This window comes from Engraulis encrasicolus, chromosome 3 (genome assembly GCF_034702125.1).
Source record: "Engraulis encrasicolus isolate BLACKSEA-1 chromosome 3, IST_EnEncr_1.0, whole genome shotgun sequence".
Lineage (NCBI taxonomy): Eukaryota > Metazoa > Chordata > Actinopteri > Clupeiformes > Engraulidae > Engraulis > Engraulis encrasicolus.
The window spans coordinates 13,510,093-13,525,655 of record NC_085859.1 but is presented as its reverse complement, the minus strand read 5'-3'; the positions used below and the strand labels follow the sequence as shown (position 1 = coordinate 13,525,655).

The 15,563-nt window shown below is 42.7% G+C and overlaps 1 protein-coding gene across 1 annotated transcript in view; it reads left to right on the top strand.

Moving 5' to 3' along the window:
- Positions 1 to 1,778: 1,778 nt before the first annotated feature.
- The window catches only part of prdm6 (PR domain containing 6), a 53,131-nt gene continuing 39,346 nt past the window's right edge, over positions 1,779 to 15,563 (top strand). The window contains exons 1-2 of the mRNA XM_063194308.1: positions 1,779 to 2,395; positions 6,151 to 6,458. Coding sequence (XP_063050378.1) covers positions 1,879 to 2,395; positions 6,151 to 6,458 — 825 coding nt within the window. The 5' untranslated portion in view covers positions 1,779 to 1,878. The remainder of the gene's footprint in view (positions 2,396 to 6,150; positions 6,459 to 15,563) is intronic.

The following is a 15,563-nucleotide window of genomic DNA, read 5'->3' as shown; positions in this document are numbered from 1 at the left end:
GCGCGCAAAAAATTACCACGCCAGCACCATGAGTCGTGCGTGCGTGTGCGCGCGCCTGTGTGGGAAGCATAGGAGACAGTATTTCCTTGCTTGCCAGCATCGTGAATTTGAATTTACACTGGGCCCTACTGAGTATTGAAATACACTCCTTTTCGCACGCTTCTCCTCTTTTTTTTCTTTTTACAAAAAGAAGAAACATTAGAACAGCTAGACTATAGTTGGTCAAGTGCACTTGAGCTTGTCCAAACACTCTTGTGATTTAAAGAGAGGCCAGATATTCCCAGAAGAAAAAATCACATTAAACGTATCAGAAGCGTCTACTATGCTCTGTTATTATTCACATTCCTTCGGAGTGAAATGGAGTTGGAGACGCGAATTCATTTTCAGACCATTATGTTTGTGTTTTGGTTCGTTATCAATCTGTAGAGAGCCCGAGCTCGAGATGACAAATGGCCTTGTCAAAAGAACGCCAGTCAAAACACTTGGCCACCCTTTGGATAGATCCGTGTAAAAATGCCCTACACCGAGATATACAGACACTACACAAACACCAGTAACTTTCTCAAGCGTCTGAGTCCGGGGGTGGGAAACGCAGGATAACAAGTTGCAGGAACAACACCAAGAGAAAGGTTATCTAGGAAAAAAGAGTGTCAATTCAGTGCACACAACCAAGAGGTTAACACAAAACATAGACGCTACGTAATAATTAAGTACTTCCGCTTTTACTAAACTCTGACACAATGTGTAAAACGTTTAAAGGAAAAGATAAAGGGCCTCATACACCAAGTTTACCCAGAGAAATGCCAACCAAAGCAAACACATATTGGACTTATCATGATACCAGCCTGCCACTTAAACACTTGGTGATTGCGCGCGTGTGTGCGCGCGCGCCTTTCCACAAAAAAAATCCACATTTTAAGCATCTCGCAGTCATGCAAAGTAACCTGGCCATAACGCGCATATTAAGTAGGCCTAGTCCCAATCACACTGACATTTCTTACCATATGTTGTGTTTTGTTTGCCATTAAACTTACTTGGCAGAACAGGCTGCGGGTAATCGAAAACAGTCAGCCAAGTAAATGGAGGCTACCTGAATACTGTGACACTGTACGCCCACTAGGTTATGGTTCAGTACTGGCAAAACAGATAGCCGAATGCATTTTGGGGTAAAACAAACCCAGTCTGTCCCTTGCGTTTTAGCTTGGCGTAAAACCCACGTGTAACCCGCCCCCCTCCTTCCCGCCTTCCCAGCGCACAGAGGAGAAGAGGGCAGTGGAGGGAGGACGTGACCGAGAGCTCTCGCGCTACAACACATGAAGTAACAGGCGTAAAGTACACGCGGAGAGCTCCGCTATGGTTTAGTGCGCGATAGTGTAGCTGTGCAAATTGTAGACTCTTGCAACAAACCGCATTTTGGAATAACCGGGTAAGTCTCCTCTTTGAGCTTGAAAGCGAGTCAGGAACTATTCAAACACATCCGTGCGTGAGTGCCCTGCTCGGTAACTTCTCCAAAGCGATGCAGATTACTTTTTACATAGGTCATCGCCGAGACTCGGTTCTTGAAAGTTTGAGCGTACCACCGAATGAGATGTTACCTCAGTAATGTTTCCCGTTTTAGATTCATCGAGTTTGAAGTGTTGTTTGTAAGGAAATAATGTCACACTTCGTACATTACTTTACACCAACCAAGTGTAATTGCTGCGGTTTATAGAGTAGGTCGCACACATCTACAGAACGCCCAAAGAGAGAGCGAGTGTGTGTGTTTGGTCGGTGTATTTTTCAAGTTGGCGTACAACATTGTCATTTGCCAGTTTGTCGGGTTCAATGTCTTTCAGTGGACAATTCTTGCTGTGCTATTTAATGTAGTTGCTCTTGGAAATGCTGAAACCGGGAGATCCGAGCGGCTCTGCTTTTTTGAAAGTGGACCCGACTTACATCCAGCACTGGCAGCAGCTGTTTCCTCAAGCACAACTGAAGAACGGCGCCCTTGCGCAACTCCAGGCGCCGGAGAGAGTCGCCATCCCCGTGGAGAGCTTGAGGCAGCGGGCGAACCTCATCTCCGCGCCGTCCGCCACCTCATCCGGTCTGCCGTCGTCTTCCTCGTCCACCCACTCCTCTTGCGCGAGTTCGGCGGTGTCTTCACTAGCAGGTTTAACTCAACTCTCCGTGCCACAAATAGCACTTTTTGGACAAACTCTGTGCACTGACTTGGTAACAGCTGACAGTAACAACAACAACTCGCAGTCGAAGGAACTTTGCTTGTCCTCGTCGAACTTCAAAAATGATAAAGGCTCCAAGTTCAAACTTACCTCGGAGGAGTTGGACTACTACCTCTACGGGCAGCAAAGGATGGAGATAATTCCGTTGAACAATCACACCGGCGACCAGACTAACCGTACGTAAGATTATTATTATTTTTTAAATTCAGGGGTTAGATTTATCTCGCCTATTAGCAATAGTCTACGTGAAAAGTATTTTCAGCCCACAAAAACATGCATCACAAAAACCAAGTAGCCCCAAAGTATGACGCATGTGGTAGGTTACTGTGAACTGTCAGAACTTCCACCAGACTTAATTTGCCTGTAATTTAAAAAAAGGATGAATTATTTTGTGTTTCAAATGTGACTCGCCATCCCATTAGAATCATTCAATGAAGAAGGCTAAATGGCTTTTGCAATACATTTGAAGCGGTCAAACCAAAACATAATCTTGGGGCTGGTCATCTGTCAGCTGGCGGGCCCGCATCAGTGCTCGCACTTTAAAGATTAACTGTTCACCTCGACTGGATTATCGACAATCTTATTCTGTTGTCCTTAATTAGAGAGGGTATTTCCTCCTACAAGGAAAGTAAATTGGCCCAACGAATAAAATTAGGCCTATACTTAATTGGTGAAAAAACATTATTGAATTGTTTTTCCCCCCAGATCCGTGTTTTTTCAGTTGTCGGAATATATGCATATCTTAAGCCCTACTGGATAATTTTTTAATTTAGACAAATCATAGCAATTAATTCCCACAATGTTTCCCCACAATTTGAGTAGGAAAATGTTGTAATCTGCAAAGCATTCAGAAAAGCATCATATGCGTAATCAGTTTTGATTACACCGACTGACCTCTTAGGAAATAGCTCTTCTGTTAATATCAGTGTCAGAAAAGCAGACCTACAAGGAAAATTGCACCTGCTTCAGTATTTACAGACTTCTTTAGTTTAACATTTTGTCACCATTTACATTCATTCCTAACAAGCGCGCGAGGGGGGAGTCCGGAGGAGCGCTATATATTAAAGCGAAGTTTGAGAGGGTGGTGAGTGTTTATTTAAGGTGATAAAACGGCCCATCAGCAGTAATCTCCGTCGATACCCGCCACAAGCAAGATGAGAGATGGGGGGACAAGGCAGAATTAATTGCTGTATAGTTTTGTAGAGCAGAGTGGAGTGAGTGTGGATCGGGGGGATCGATCTTCGCCATCGCCCGCTATTCATCATCCCAACACGGCTATATGGAAGTCTCCGGGGGACAGTAAGACTGCTTTATCTACATTCGGCATTCTCTGCTCCATATTTCAAACCGGTGGTGCTCATTTATATAAAAATAAGGCCCCATAAGTGCTAACGCAACACGGAAGCGCAAACGGATGATTTAGGCCGCGTAATTGCTGTTATTAAAAATTCTCCGAATATTTTAGATAACAAGTTCGACTCTGGATTCCATCGCCCTCTTGATTATCAGTTTCTGATCAATTACGCAGGTGGTAACAGAATTAAATGCCTTTCAAAAGAAGGATGGCGTCAAACTATCATTTGAAAATCAAAATAGCCAAAATCAAAATAGAGTCAAAATAGTCCATGGAATTGTAGGCCTAGAATGGACCCAGTGTGATCCAATAAATTGTTAAGAAATCCTCAAGCAATATAGGCCATCATTATCCCCATATTAACAAGTTACAGTGAAGAGGAACACACAAAGGGCAAGTGAAAGGTTACTGTAGTTATTAAGCAGCAAATACAAAAACCTTCTGCATTTTCTTAAATGGGTGTTTCATAAGATAGTCTACCAAAAGTGACTAACACTGGATCATTTTTTACAGTAGCCTATGTTTATTAATGCAGTGCCTTGTTATAGAGTTCAGAGAAAGGCATGAAGTGGGCCTATGTTAAATATTTCATAAAATTGAAAAAATCCCACTCAACAAGGTCAACCTCCATATATTGTATTTTAGACTACATCACATGTTATAGAACGATATGTGTAAATGCATGCACATATGCCAGCGTGCACAAAAACATTTTTTTTTAAAGCATTAGTTTAGTTTAACAATGGCAAAAGGGGCGTCATGGTTTTTTTATAGTGCATTTTTTTCTAGTGTGGTATACCAGCTATATGCCATGTTGAAAAAATGATGCATCATGTCGCTATAATTTTTTTTGAAGTTGGTTCTATGCTCCACTTTTAAAAAGTGAGGGACAAGGTATAGGTAGGTATGGAAATGTAAATATGAAAATGGAAATCTGTCTTTGGCACACATCAATTCAGAAATTGGACAGCCCAAGCATCCCAATTTATACAAAAGAAGGAAGACATGATATACAATATACTATGATGATGAATAAATATGGTACTAGACAACCGTTAAAAGAATGGGGGATTTTACTTATTGGCTGTGATACTTATTGCCCCTAAACATTGACGTACGTATGACTGGCATATATGACTGGCATTTCATCAACATGTATCAACATATGTGGTTGTACTTTTTACAGTCTTCTGTTCGTATGTATGATTGTTTTTTTTTGTGTGCTTTGGTTCACACCAGTGGTGCAGTCTACGTAGAACGGAGGTAAACACAGTATACCCACTTCAAAATGTAAGGGGTTTCAGTATACCCACTTAAAATTGATTGATTTCTTATTTAGAATAGCACAAATACATACGGTATACCCACTTCGTAAAATGATCAAATATACAGTATACCCACCCCAAAAAAGTAGACTACACCACTGGTTTAGTTTACTTTTAGTCACACTCAGGTTTTGTGTGCAAACTCTCCTCTCCCCGTGTAAATAATGGCACGACCCAGACAGTGGTTTGAACTGAGCCGTGCATGATCAGCATTGAGTTTGAACCAATATACAAGAAACATGCATCAGAATGGCTTGCATATGATTCTGAGTCTGTCAATTCAGTGCACAGTATGTGTATTGTGCTCATACATCAGTGGTGTAGTCTCCTTTTTGAAGTGGGTATACTGTATATTCCAGCATTTTTGAAGTGGGTATACAGTATATATTTATGCTAATGTGATTATGTAAATAATGGATCAATCAATTTTAAGTGGGTATACTGTAGCCCCTAAAATTTAGAAGTGGGTATACTATACCTGCGTTCTAACTTGACTACACCACTGTCATACATGTCACTGTAAAAAAAAAGTAATGCACAACGTCGCCAACTTTTAAAAGGCAAACGTGCACGTGTCCTGGGGTAAGAGGGCACATAAAAATGTCTGTAAATACTCATGTATACATTGGATACATTTAATATGTATTACTTATGAAGGAAGAGATCTTAGTAACAGTAAACAATTACAGGGGGTGCTCTTAGCCACATTAGTGTATTGAGTGTGCTGTCCTTAGTCCGTACAAGCTGGGACACTTAGCAGTATATCTAGTGTGTATGTGCATCGTTTAAAAATATATAGGGCCTACATACATGGTGGTCAGTCTGTAATATAAACTTAGCTGTATGTCCATAAAACATTTCAGCAGTCAACTATTTTTGTATTCCTTTGTTTCTTAACACACACCAATGTGTAAAGATTCATGCATCACACAACCTTGTTTTTTTTTTTTTAAATCATCATGGTCAGAAGTTAATTCATGTAATCTTTTTCACATTTCACATGGCCCCCACATCATGTTGTGTGTGTGTGTGTGTGTGTGTGTGTGTGTGTGTGTGTGTGTGTGTGTGTGTGCGTGTGCGTGTGCGTGTGTATGTGCGTGTGCGTGTGTGTGTGTGTGTGTGTGTGTGTGTGTGTGTGTGTGTGTGTGTGCGTGTGCGCGTGTATGTGCGTGTGTGTGTGTGTGTGTGTGTGTGTGTGTGTGTGTGTGCCTGCCATCTTTCTCTCTCTCTCTCTCTTGCTGTCTCCCGGTAGGCTGCGACATGTGTGCGGACAACCGCAACGGCGAGTGCCCGATGCACGGCCCCTTACACTCGCTGCGGCGTCTGGTGGGCACCAGCGGCACGTCGGCCGCCGCGCCCCCTCCCGACGTCCCCGAGTGGCTGCGGGACCTGCCCCGCGAGGTCTGCCTCTGCACCAGCACCGTGCCGGGGCTCGGCTACGGCATCTGCGCGGCCCAGCGCATCCCACAGGGCACCTGGATCGGGCCCTTCCAAGGGGTGCCCCTGCTCCTGGACAAGGTGCAGTCGGGCCTGGCGAGGAACACCCGGCATCTGTGGGAGGTGAGTAGAAGGAGAGAAGCAAAATACAAATGTACCTGGTGTTTATAGAGCAACGTTTTTCATTACATTATTACACTTAGTTGATGCTTTTGTCCAAAGTGACTTCCCGGCATCTGTGGGAGGTGAGTAGAAGAGAGAAGCAACATTTACAGATGTACCTGGTGTTTATAGAGCAATAGTTGATGAGTGGAGGTGCAAAACGCACACCAGAAACAGAGGTGCTGGCAACCAGAAAATATACTTGCAGGAGGAGAGAAGTGCCGCACACTCTCAAGTTAAATAAACAGTTTTTAATGTGACAACGTTTCGGCCTGTTTCGGCCACGTGACATGAGGAGGGCCGACAGGCCGAAACGTTGTCACATTAAAAACTGTTTATTAACTATAGAGCAATAGTTGTCATTACATTATGACACTTACATGATGCTTTTGTCCAAAGTGACTTCCAGTTATCACAGGGTATTGGGTACGGTCCCTGGAGCATTGCGAGGTTAGATGCCTTGCTTCAGGGGACTTCAGTCTACTGGTTACAGTCGGACTTACAAGCACTTCACATTATCATCCTCTATCATCATTTATTGTGCTTAAAATACTGTTAAATCTGCGTGTAAAAATGTGTTGTTTTGAGAGTGGGAATGACAAAGTTTTGATGTCGGCTATTGCTGAAGGTGTGCCACTGGCAGAACACCACACAATATGAGGTTACGGATTGTTCTAGTTAGAAGGACCTGTGATACCTGTGGCAGAAGGATATGCTTGCTGGAGAGTGGAATTGTGATGGCGTTGGTTCCAGATCATGTTGATCTTTTAAAGGTACACTGTGTGAGATTTTTTGTTGTTTATTTCCAGAATTCATGCTACCCATTCACTAATGTTACCTTTTTCATGAATTCGTACCACCACCATCAAATTCTAAGTATTCATTATGACTGGAAAAATTGCACTTTTCATACGCAAAAAGAGGGATCTTCTCCATGGTCTGCCATTTTGAATTTCCAGAAATAGACATTTTTAGCTGCAAAAATGATTGTACTTGGGCCATACTAGAAAATATTAGCTTAATACTTAGGAAACTTTCATGAGAAGATCAAATTTGGCAATAGGCAACCCAGTTTCAATGAGCAGCATAGTTGCAGTACCTTTTTTGACCATTTCCTGCACAGTGTCCCTTTAAACATCTTGTGACAAGAGAGCTCATAGAGGACAGCTCACATCATCATTAAAACTGAATCAGCTGGAGACATTGTGCATAGCAACATATTGGCACCATTTCAGAAACATAAGTCCATGCACTGACAAGTAAACACACGCGCGAGCACACACACGCACGTACATACCCGTGCGTGCACATGCACACACACGCGTGCACGCACACACACACGCGCATTCACATACGTATGCACGCGCACACATGCACGCAGACACACACGGCCGCGTGCGCACGTACACGTACACACACGTGTGCGCGCGTTCGCGAACACACACACACACACACACACACACACACACACACACACACACACACACACACACACACACACACACACACACACACACACACACACACACACTAAACAAACCCTGGTGAAAATCTTACCCCCTTTGGTGGAGGTAATAAAGTATTGTCTCTAGGTGATTAACTGTTGGGACTGATAAGCTTGTTTGCACTACGAATGTACCGCACGAGCCAGTCATGTTGTTTCTGCAGCTTAGATGTAGTTCTCTGTACAGTGATGAAAATGGACATGTTTTGTTTTTTCTCTGATTATGACTTGTTCAAGGGGCATTCATCTTGTAGTTATGTGGAGGTATCCCACTTGGAGCCACAGATGTTCAAGGTTCTAGATAAGAATGATGGCGTATGCAGGGCTTAATATTCAGTTATTTGGGATATTGAGAAGGCTTCTGATGAGAGACGAAAGGAGCAGATTGCTACAAATAGACTGCTTGCAATGTGTCATCATTGCAGAGATGCATGTAAAACATGTTTTTTTTTTTTCAGAAATGATCCCACAAAGAGAAACCACTGAAATGGGCACAAAAAAATCACTGGGGTAGTGCCTGCTGTGGAATAATTATGTTTCTACCAAATTGTCCTTAGATTTATCAGTGCCGCCACTCAATTTCATTTCACTATAGCAACCCACAAGGTGAAAGAAATGGACTGATCAGGGTTCAGTATACTGTAGTATTATCTGAACGACTTGTCCTGTAGCCCTAGGTTCAATACCGTGAATGGAGCAGTAGAAGTGTACTATTGATACAATACATTATTTGGAGAAGAAACTTAGGTAGGTAGGCCTACATATCTTTTCAATGAGAGGTACAGCCCCAGAGACTAACTTTATAACCACACAGGTACCGTACCGCCATTCCTCTGTGTGTATTGTAATCCCAATGCTTAATATCCCCATTTTCTGCTCATGTACAAATTAGCGAAAAGCACAGCCTGAAAAGCACAGCTTGCATCTTGTTTTTTTGGAAAAGTGAGGAGAACAGGTCAATTATGGGAGGTATGTGTAATACGTCTCCAAAATAATAATTAATTCAGACTTTTCCAATGATCTTACCAGATTGTAAAAATTAGAGGCAGTTGATCATAGGGCATCACAATAAAATATCTTTTGTTAATAATTCAAAGCTGAAATCTATATATACTGTACAATGAAACATTCACATGTTACATAAGTAACGCATAAGTGAAATTTTGCCTTGTGTTGTTTTCAGTTTGGACAGTCCAACAAGAAAAAATGCAATCAGATTTTTGTCAAGCACATTCGATCGAGGCACTTGCAGCTAGAACAAGGGATACTGTAGAGATGGCTCGTCTAGCTAGCCACATAGCACTGAGGGAAAACAGTGGAACGCTTGCACTAGAGTACGCTTATAGCACATTACTGTAATGCTTAGAAGCAAATAGCACTCATCAAACACATTCCTGTTTATTTTGTGATCATTTCATAAGTCCTTTCATGTTTGACATGTGGTTTGATTTTATTCTTCTTTTTTTAACATTGGAATTGATATTGTTTAGCATGGTAATTTATAGTTTTTTGTTAGATAAATCTACTCCTTGTTTTGATTTCTTAAGAGGCTGTTTGGCATTTGTCCCTGGCATTTAAGAGGTGTGAAAATTGTGCTTTGAGTGTGTGAGTTTGAGGGTAGTTAGAGTCTCATGAAAATCAGTTAGGCTACTCCTGTAAGTATTTGAGAATCATGTGCAGTGTGTGTGTGTGTGTGTGTGTGTGTGTGTGTGTGTGTGTGTGTGTGTGTGTGTGTGTGTGTGTGTGTGTGTGTGTGTGTGTGTGTGTGCGCGTGTGTATGTGTGTGTGTGCGTGTGTGTGCGCGTGTGTATGTGTGTGCATGCGTGTCTGCAGGTGTCCGTGAGAGGGGAGTGCAAACCTTCCATTAAAGTCAGTTACGCGACTTGTTGTGACAAGTTGTACGACTGTGTGTGGAACCAATCTGCTGTGTGGTGTGTTTGTGAGGGCGCATGCATGTTACGTGAAAGAAGGACAAAATTAACTGAAGATTCACGGTGCATAGTATGAGGACTATAGTGGAGCTTGTTCCAGGAGTGATTTATTCCCTAACTACTCCTATATAAAACACAGTTTTTATCAGTCACTCTGCTAATATCAGTGAAGTTATTGGCGTTCTATGCTGCAGGACCTTACCACAAATGTACTATATTGACTGTACTGCCGTCTGCCGCTGAGTGGAATAGTGAGGTCTTTCTAAGGAGTTTTGACTGTGCGTACGTACGTACACACCAAACATTTCAAAGGCCACAAGCGGGCAAGTGGAAGTAATCTTGATTTGTGAACTTCATTTAACTTTGAAGTTACGTGTAACAGGGTTCGACGGCAACCAATGTCTGATGTCAGCATGACACAAACATGCCTCAAACACAAGCCAGTGTGTGTGCATGTGTGTGTGTGTGTGCATGTGTATGTGTGTGCGTGTGTGTGTACACACGAGTGCGCACGTGTGTGTGTGTTTGTGTGTGTGTGCATGCGTGTGTGTGTGTGTGTTGTGTGTGTGCATGTGCGTGTGCATGCGTCTGTGAGTGTTTGTGTGTGCGTGCATGCGCGTGTGTGTGTGTGTGTGTGTGTGTGTGTGTGTGCTCTTGTTCCTGTGAGAAATCCAATAGTCTGATTTCATATCCATCTCTCCCAGGGGTGTCTTTAGCCTCCACTAAACTGACCTATCAGCTGTCATCTTTAGCAAAACACTGGAAGAGGTGACGCAATCCAACTCAATTAAAATCCAGCATGTGAACACCTCCGCTATATTACTGCACTATATAACTCATATGCTACAGTGCGTACTGCACTTTTCAGAAACAGCTTGTGTGTGTGTGTGTGTGTGTGTGTGTGTGTGTGTGTGTGTGTGTGTGTGTGTGTGTGTGTGTGTGTGTGTGTGTGTTTGTGTGCGTGTGTGTGTGCGTGCGTGCGTCCGTGCGTGCGTGCGTGCGTGTGTGCATGTGTGTGTGTGCACGTGTGTGTGTGTGTGCACGTGTGTGTGTGTGTGTGTGTGTGTGTGTGTGTGTGTGTGTGTGTGTGTGCGCGCGCGTGTGTGTGCGTGTGTGCGTGTGTGTGTGTGTGTGTGTGTGTGTGCGTGCGTGCGTGTGTGTGTGCACATGCGGATGAATCCATAGTGTTCTCATTCACTATATGGTGGGGAAGAATTTCATGTAACTCATACCATATATAGAAGCCTCGACGGCCAGCTGCGTGTGTTTCCCTTTGCTCAGTCCAGTAAAAGAAGGAGTTGTTGTGTATAACTGTCCAAATATTTTTCTGGACAGCATCAGAAAACACTTTTTAAAGTGAGACAATTTATCACCGTCTAAAACTGAGCTATGATCATTCTCGAAGGCTCAGTCATTTTCTTTAAAAGCACTATCACCAACACTGATAGCTTTCACTGTGTTCAGTATGTGATTTTAGATTTTTACTTCCTTAGGGTATACACCCAACTGTAAAGCGTAGACGCAATGTTAACAGAGATAGACGGGGTCTATTTTTTTTTTTACATTGGTTTAACTTGGACTGTCTAAATTGGCTGTATGCTTCACTTTTTCAAAATATTTTGTATGACTGTAGTTGTGGTATTGATACACATCAAAAAAAAATATCGGATTAACTATTGCACCTGAATAAACAAAAATGTAGCCCACTTGTGTTTGTTCAACAAAATGAATATGTTGCTGAGGTGCCAAGAGATCACAGCATACTTTATTTTGTTTTCTTTCAGCTCAGCACTGTATCAGGACGTTTTATTTTCGCCCCTCTCTTGTATACCACTGGACATAACGATATAATGACAAATGACACGATTGTGTTGTGCGCCAAATAGTTGGCGTCTCAAGAGGGACTTGAAGTGCTCTGCAGAACCGCGCTTGATAGCTTGCTAAGTGGCTGAAGAGCACACTCTTGTTTGACTACTCCTATCTGTCACCGCGCAGCTGTGTGGTCAAATATCACCCTGAAAAAAAGTGCTGTTTAAAAGTCAACTTAAAAAAAAAATATATAGGGCAATGAGCTGCATGGACCTCCTTATGTTCAGAGGAAAGTGGTGAGCTAAGGAGATGGTTGTCCGGCGGTCGATTTCACTTCGTAATGAATGATATCCATTATCATTTCGTTTAAGCTTACGAGCTGGAATGATGGGGGTGAATTGAAGACGTTAATGTATTATTTTCAACCATCTAATTTCAAGACCAAATACACTTATTTTTTTCTTTTCTTTTGGACCAACTTACAGTGACTAGTGCATTTCCCCTGAACCCTTTGAGGAAGACTCAATTGTCACGTTGCCCTTTGATATGTGATTAGAAATTAGAATTAGTTACAAAGTGCTATTAGATTTGTAGTGTAATGTTGGAGTAAAATGCCAGAGTGTCTGTGGAAAAAAAATCCTTACTCTTCAAGTTAACCCAGTGCAATGCCCGGCGTACCAGAGGAGCAGTGTGTGGGGACGGTGCCCTGCTCAGGATACGTCAGCATGTAACAAGAGAGGATAGGGGAGAGCACTGGTCATTCATTCTCCTTGCCAACCTGTCAGTGTCAGCAATCAAACCAGCCACCACCAGCCTACAAACCTGTCTCTTAAATACTACAGAGCCATGACTGCCACACAAACGGCAAAGATAGACTCCATCCTAAAAAGGACTTTCTTCTGAGATTATACATCTCTTCTCATACACAGCGGCATGGCCATCAGCTCAGGTGGAAGAATGTATTTGGAAAAATAGTGACGACTCATATTTTTTTGTGTTGCGTATCCAAACAGAGGCTTTTTAGTAATAGGTCTGGTCCCTACTTAGGGAACCGAAGTTACAGTTGTAACTCAGACGATTTGTTAATACGCCCTTTACATCTCTGAGAGACTTAAATTCAACCAAACTTTTCCCGTAGCTAGTATTCAACGTCTTTTTTCACATCCTTTTCTCTCATCTTCACTCTTTCCTCTCTTAGTCTCTCTTCGCCGTGCCCTTTTCACTTTAGGCTGTGAGTGTCCAGCCTCACAGTGGAATGTTGGATTGGAATGTTCTGGAAGGTCGCACTGTTGCTACACGCCTGGCCCTTTGCTATGATAACCTCCTCTCTCAATGTGTCAGGGGTGTCCATAAGAAGCCAGCTTTGTCCACACTACATTTACTACCGCACACACACATACACACATACACACACACGTACACACGTACACACACACACACACACACACACACACACACACACACACACACACACACACACACACACACGCACGCACACACACACACACACACGTACACGCACGCACGCACGCACACACACACACACACACGTACGCGCACACACGTACTGTACTCGCACACACACACACACACACACACACACACACACATACACGCACGCACGCACACACACACACACACACACATACACGCACGCACACACACACACACACACGCACACATGCACACACACACACACACACACACACACACACACACACACACACGTACACACACACACAGACACACACACACACACACGTACACACACACATGGACGCACGCACACACGAACACGCACACAACACGTACACACACACACACACACACACACACACACACACACACACACACACACACACACACACACACACACACACACAGAGACAGAGACAGAGAGAGAGAGAGTGTTTAAATGTGTTAATGTCACGTTCATGCTCACTCTTAGAAGCAGTATTTTACATTCATGACACCATGTTTTAATTCAGTTTAAGGAGATGACGTTTTCCATTATTAACTTGGCTGATGGTATACTGTACCATTGTGTGATGCATGGCGGGGCATTTAGTCAAGGATCAAACATTGCTATTCCTCTTGCCTCCATTGAGAAATGGCTTTGGAGGACTCTATGGAGGAAAACCACAGTATCTTACAGACAAAACGCTGTCCGGAGGCAATTGGACTGTTTAGGGTGGTGTTGTGAGGCGGTGGGGTGGGGGCGCAGTAGTAATCTATTAGAGTAGAGTCATTGATTTTCTTACTTAAGAACACTTACTCCACTAAAGAGCTGGTTGTTGAACTGAAAGGAATTTGGGCTGTACACGCTGCCTCTGTCACTGTCACAGAGCTTGGACGGAGTTCTTATCAGACATGCTTGACGGTGACAAAACGGCACACCATGACTTTGAAATCTATCACAATGTATGGAACAAGATACTTCAACGGGGGCGTGGAAGTAAAATGGGTGGGAGTAGAAAACACTAAAAAATAATAATAATATTGAAGATTAAAGAACAACAAACCTATTAAGAAATTGAAATGTACAGTACATGATGTGTAAATGAAGAGGATTCAATTAGGTGATAAACTACCTGGAACAATTTACTGAGGAAGGATCAGGAAGAGTGCTCAACACCTTGTCTTCTTATACTGTACACTGGGTGCTTAACTTCGTCAATGAATGAACTCAAATCTCAAAAGTAAGTGAATAGAAAAGCACTCATCAGATTTCTTTTTTCATTTTTAATCGCCTCACATCACAGACGTTTCGGGCTTATACCCTTCTTCAGTGTGAAATGGCGAAATCATCACAGACGTTTTGGGCTCACACCCTTCTTCAGTGTGAAATGGCGAAGTCATTCATTTTCTTACTTAAGAACACTTACACTTGGCGAAATCGCCATTTCACACTGAAGAAGGGTGTAAGCCCGAAACGTCTGTGATGATTTCGCCATTTCACACTGAAGAAGGGTGTAAGCCCGAAACGTCTGTGATGTGAGGCGATTAAAAATGAAAAAAGAAATCTGATGAGTGCTTCTTTATTCACTTACTTTTGAGATTTGAGTTCATTCATTGACGTGATGTGAGGTGATTAAAAATGAAAAAAGAAATCTGATGAGTGCTTCTTTATTCACTTACTTTTGATAATTTACTGAAGAAGCATTTAACATTTAACATTTTTTTCTGTGTCTGCCAACTGTGAACTCACTCAGCATGCCTTCGAGTCCAAATGACAAAATAAACTGGCAACAAGCTTCTTAGTAATGTGCACATTCAGATGTATGTGATGTGTACATTGAGAAGATGTCATGTGAAAGTTTAATGATGAACAGTAAACTCATTAAGGAATTGAAATGTACAGTACATGATGTGTGAATGAAGAGAATTAAATGAGGTGATAAAGAAACGGTAACAATTACTGAACTAATATTTGCTGGAAGTTGTGGGGTTCTCGTCTGTGCCAACTGTGTTTGTTCTCAGCGTACCTTCAAGTCAAAATGGCTGCCCCTAGGAGTCCATCCCTCTGGGGGGGGGTTGGGGGGTCCGCAGCGGCGGTGCTGGTGGTGGGTGTTCCACAAGAAATAATAATAAAGAGCTTAGGCAGCCCGCCAGGGTCATTATTATTATTTTCTATGCTCCAGTATGGAGGGTGACTTCTTTTTAACAGTCGGTTCACTGACACAGAAAGACTGCATAATTTGTCATTTAGGTTATTTTATGGTCTGTTTCCAGCCTGATCTTAAGGCCCGTGTTGTGAGAGAAAGCACTGCTGTAACGTAGAGCCGTTTTATTTGAAGAACCTATCAGATGGCTCAGCAATGT